This window comes from Frankliniella occidentalis, unplaced genomic scaffold (genome assembly GCF_000697945.3).
Source record: "Frankliniella occidentalis isolate FOCC.00 unplaced genomic scaffold, Focc_3.1 Scaffold39, whole genome shotgun sequence".
Classification (NCBI taxonomy): domain Eukaryota; kingdom Metazoa; phylum Arthropoda; class Insecta; order Thysanoptera; family Thripidae; genus Frankliniella; species Frankliniella occidentalis.
Window position 1 is genome coordinate 794127 of NW_026267169.1, and position 2292 is coordinate 796418.

General features: G+C 61.4%; 1 protein-coding gene across 1 annotated transcript in view; it reads right to left on the reverse strand.

Annotated features, from left to right (window-relative positions):
* Window positions 1-563: 563 nt before the first annotated feature.
* LOC127749216 (uncharacterized) overlaps window positions 564-2292 on the reverse strand; it is an 11973-nt gene continuing 10244 nt past the window's right edge. The window contains exons 3-4 of the mRNA XM_052266523.1: window positions 729-861; window positions 564-586 (exon numbers count right to left, since the gene is read on the reverse strand). Of these exons, the coding sequence (XP_052122483.1) occupies window positions 564-586; window positions 729-861 (156 nt within the window). The remainder of the gene's footprint in view (window positions 587-728; window positions 862-2292) is intronic.

Below are 2292 nucleotides of genomic sequence, written 5' to 3' on the forward strand. Positions count from 1 at the left end.
TCTCCACCAGGTGCCGGTGGACCGCCTTCGTCCGTTCGCCGTGCATCTCGGTTCATCCACTCGACGTCCACGCAGACTTCCTCCGAGACGCGATCCGCCAACCTCTTCGGCTTATAGTTTAAGGTGGAGTAAGCCGCCCGCGTCCCGTCGAATTGGGAGCACGCAAACTGAAAAACAGGAAAACACGACGATTAGTGTGGAGCTCAGCACCGTCCTATGCTTGGTCTTGGTCCAACATCACCCCGCCCCGCCCCGCCCCGCCTCGCCCCGGCCGGGGTGCGTGCGCGCCCGGCCGCCGCGGTCCTGTTATGCCCCGGTGAAAGGGGGTGACTGGTAGCAATTAAGGCCCCGGCTCTGCCTGCTCTGCCTGCTCTGCCTCTCCCCGCCCGCGGATGCGCTCCCAGAAACAAATCATCCGCCTTATCGCCCGGGCCGGGCCGGCCGCGGGGCCGCACCACCGCGGCGGCGCCTCTCTAATGGGCACGCGAGGTCACGCGGGCGAGAAGGACCACCCTCACCACCCTCACCGCTCTGTTTGGTTTTCACTCTGCGTAAGTTTCCATTCATCTCCTCTTTCTTTTTGCAGCTTGAAAAAACAATGACAAAAAAAGAACGGCTTTTAAAAATTCAAAAGATTTACGTGCTACGCGCTATGCGCTACCTTTGTACCCCCATTGGGGAATGGGGTGGGGACAAGATCAGCATGGTGAGTGTGTGTGTGTACTCACCAGGGTCGTGCTCGGGGTCTAGCCTGGCCAGGCCGTGGAGCCTCGCCGGCGCCGAGAGGTCGACGGGGTCGCCGTCGACGTCTGTGGCGGCGAGCGGCATCGGCTCTCCGAACAGCGGCGGCAGCGGCCCGTCCTGCAAGAGAGAGGCGCGCGTCTTACACCTGTGTGGAACGGGGAGGAAAGTAAACAGCGAAACAACAAGATGAGCCGGCGCGGGACAAAAACCATGGACCAGCGCATCAGAAGAGCATGCGGAGGCAGAGGCACAGCCTCTTAGCTACCTGCCCCTGGCAGGACCAGGCGGGTAGGCAATCCGCCCGCCCGCGTGCATGTGGTAGAGTATTGCATTACTAAAAATTGAGCAGGCTTAATCAATCAGCCACCTAATATGAATACCTAATAATTGATTTTGGTACATACGTGTATAGCTAACTGTTCGAAATCGAAATAACCCCCTTGAGCTAGACAGGTAAACAATACCAGCTAAGAAGTTAATTTAGCAATGTCATGATTTTTTCCACGATTTTACAAATTTGAAAGGGATTTGCAGTGTTGTCACCTTCTCCTGCAACATTTGGCCGAGGTTCGCCTCCTCGTCTCTGTAACTGCCTGTACTCGGAGAGCGCTGCCCGGGCCGCGCAGAGGCGCCATCGGGAGGCTTCATAATTAATGTAATGGCCGCCTAAAAGCTCCTCCCGTCTCCCGCCCCACCCCGCCCCCGAGTCGTCTCGTGTCGTCCGCGAAGAGACTCTGCTGCTGCGGAGATGACGTCTGGCAGGCGTTCCCATGAGTCCACTTCGGCCCCGCAACGCCTTGCCACGCCCCACCACGCCCTGCCACGCCCTGCCACGCCCTGCCACGCCCCGCTACCGGATCGGATCCATTCGGAGGGCTCCGATGAGGAGTGTGTGTTTCGCCGTCCGGGCCGCGCTACCAACATCAATCCCACCCGGGCGGCGGCGGAACACCCGAGAAGGGTGTTCTCTGGACGGGACTTGACGACTGGACCGGGCGGAACCGCGCACTTTTCGTGCTGAAAGCGATCCTACGCCGCCGCCCAGCCCGTCAAAAGAAATGCGCGTGTTGCCGGCTCCATCGGCTCGTTCAGGGTCTCCACACCAACGAGGTGGAGGGTGGAGAAGCTTTAAGCAGAGAGGTAAGGCAAGGCGCATACCTATAGGTGTACCACGCCAGCACAGCAGCGCACCTGGGCGCAAAACCAGCACATCTGAGCGCCGCACCAGCAGCGTACATGGGCGCATCACCAAGCGCCTCTGGGCGCACTACCCACAACCTGGGCTCACCACCAGCAACCAGGGCTCACCACCAGCAACCTGGGCTCACCACGCCAACAGCGCACCTGGGGGCACCACCACCCGCACACCTGGGCGCACCACCCGCACACCTGGGCGCACCACCCGCACACCTGGGCGCACCACCCGCACACCTGGGCGCACCGCGGCAGCAGCAATGCACCTGGGCCTCCTCCTGCTGCATGCACGGTCCGCTGGGCGCGCGCTATGCAGCCCCCGCAGGCACCTGTTGTGGTGAGAGCCCCCCCCCC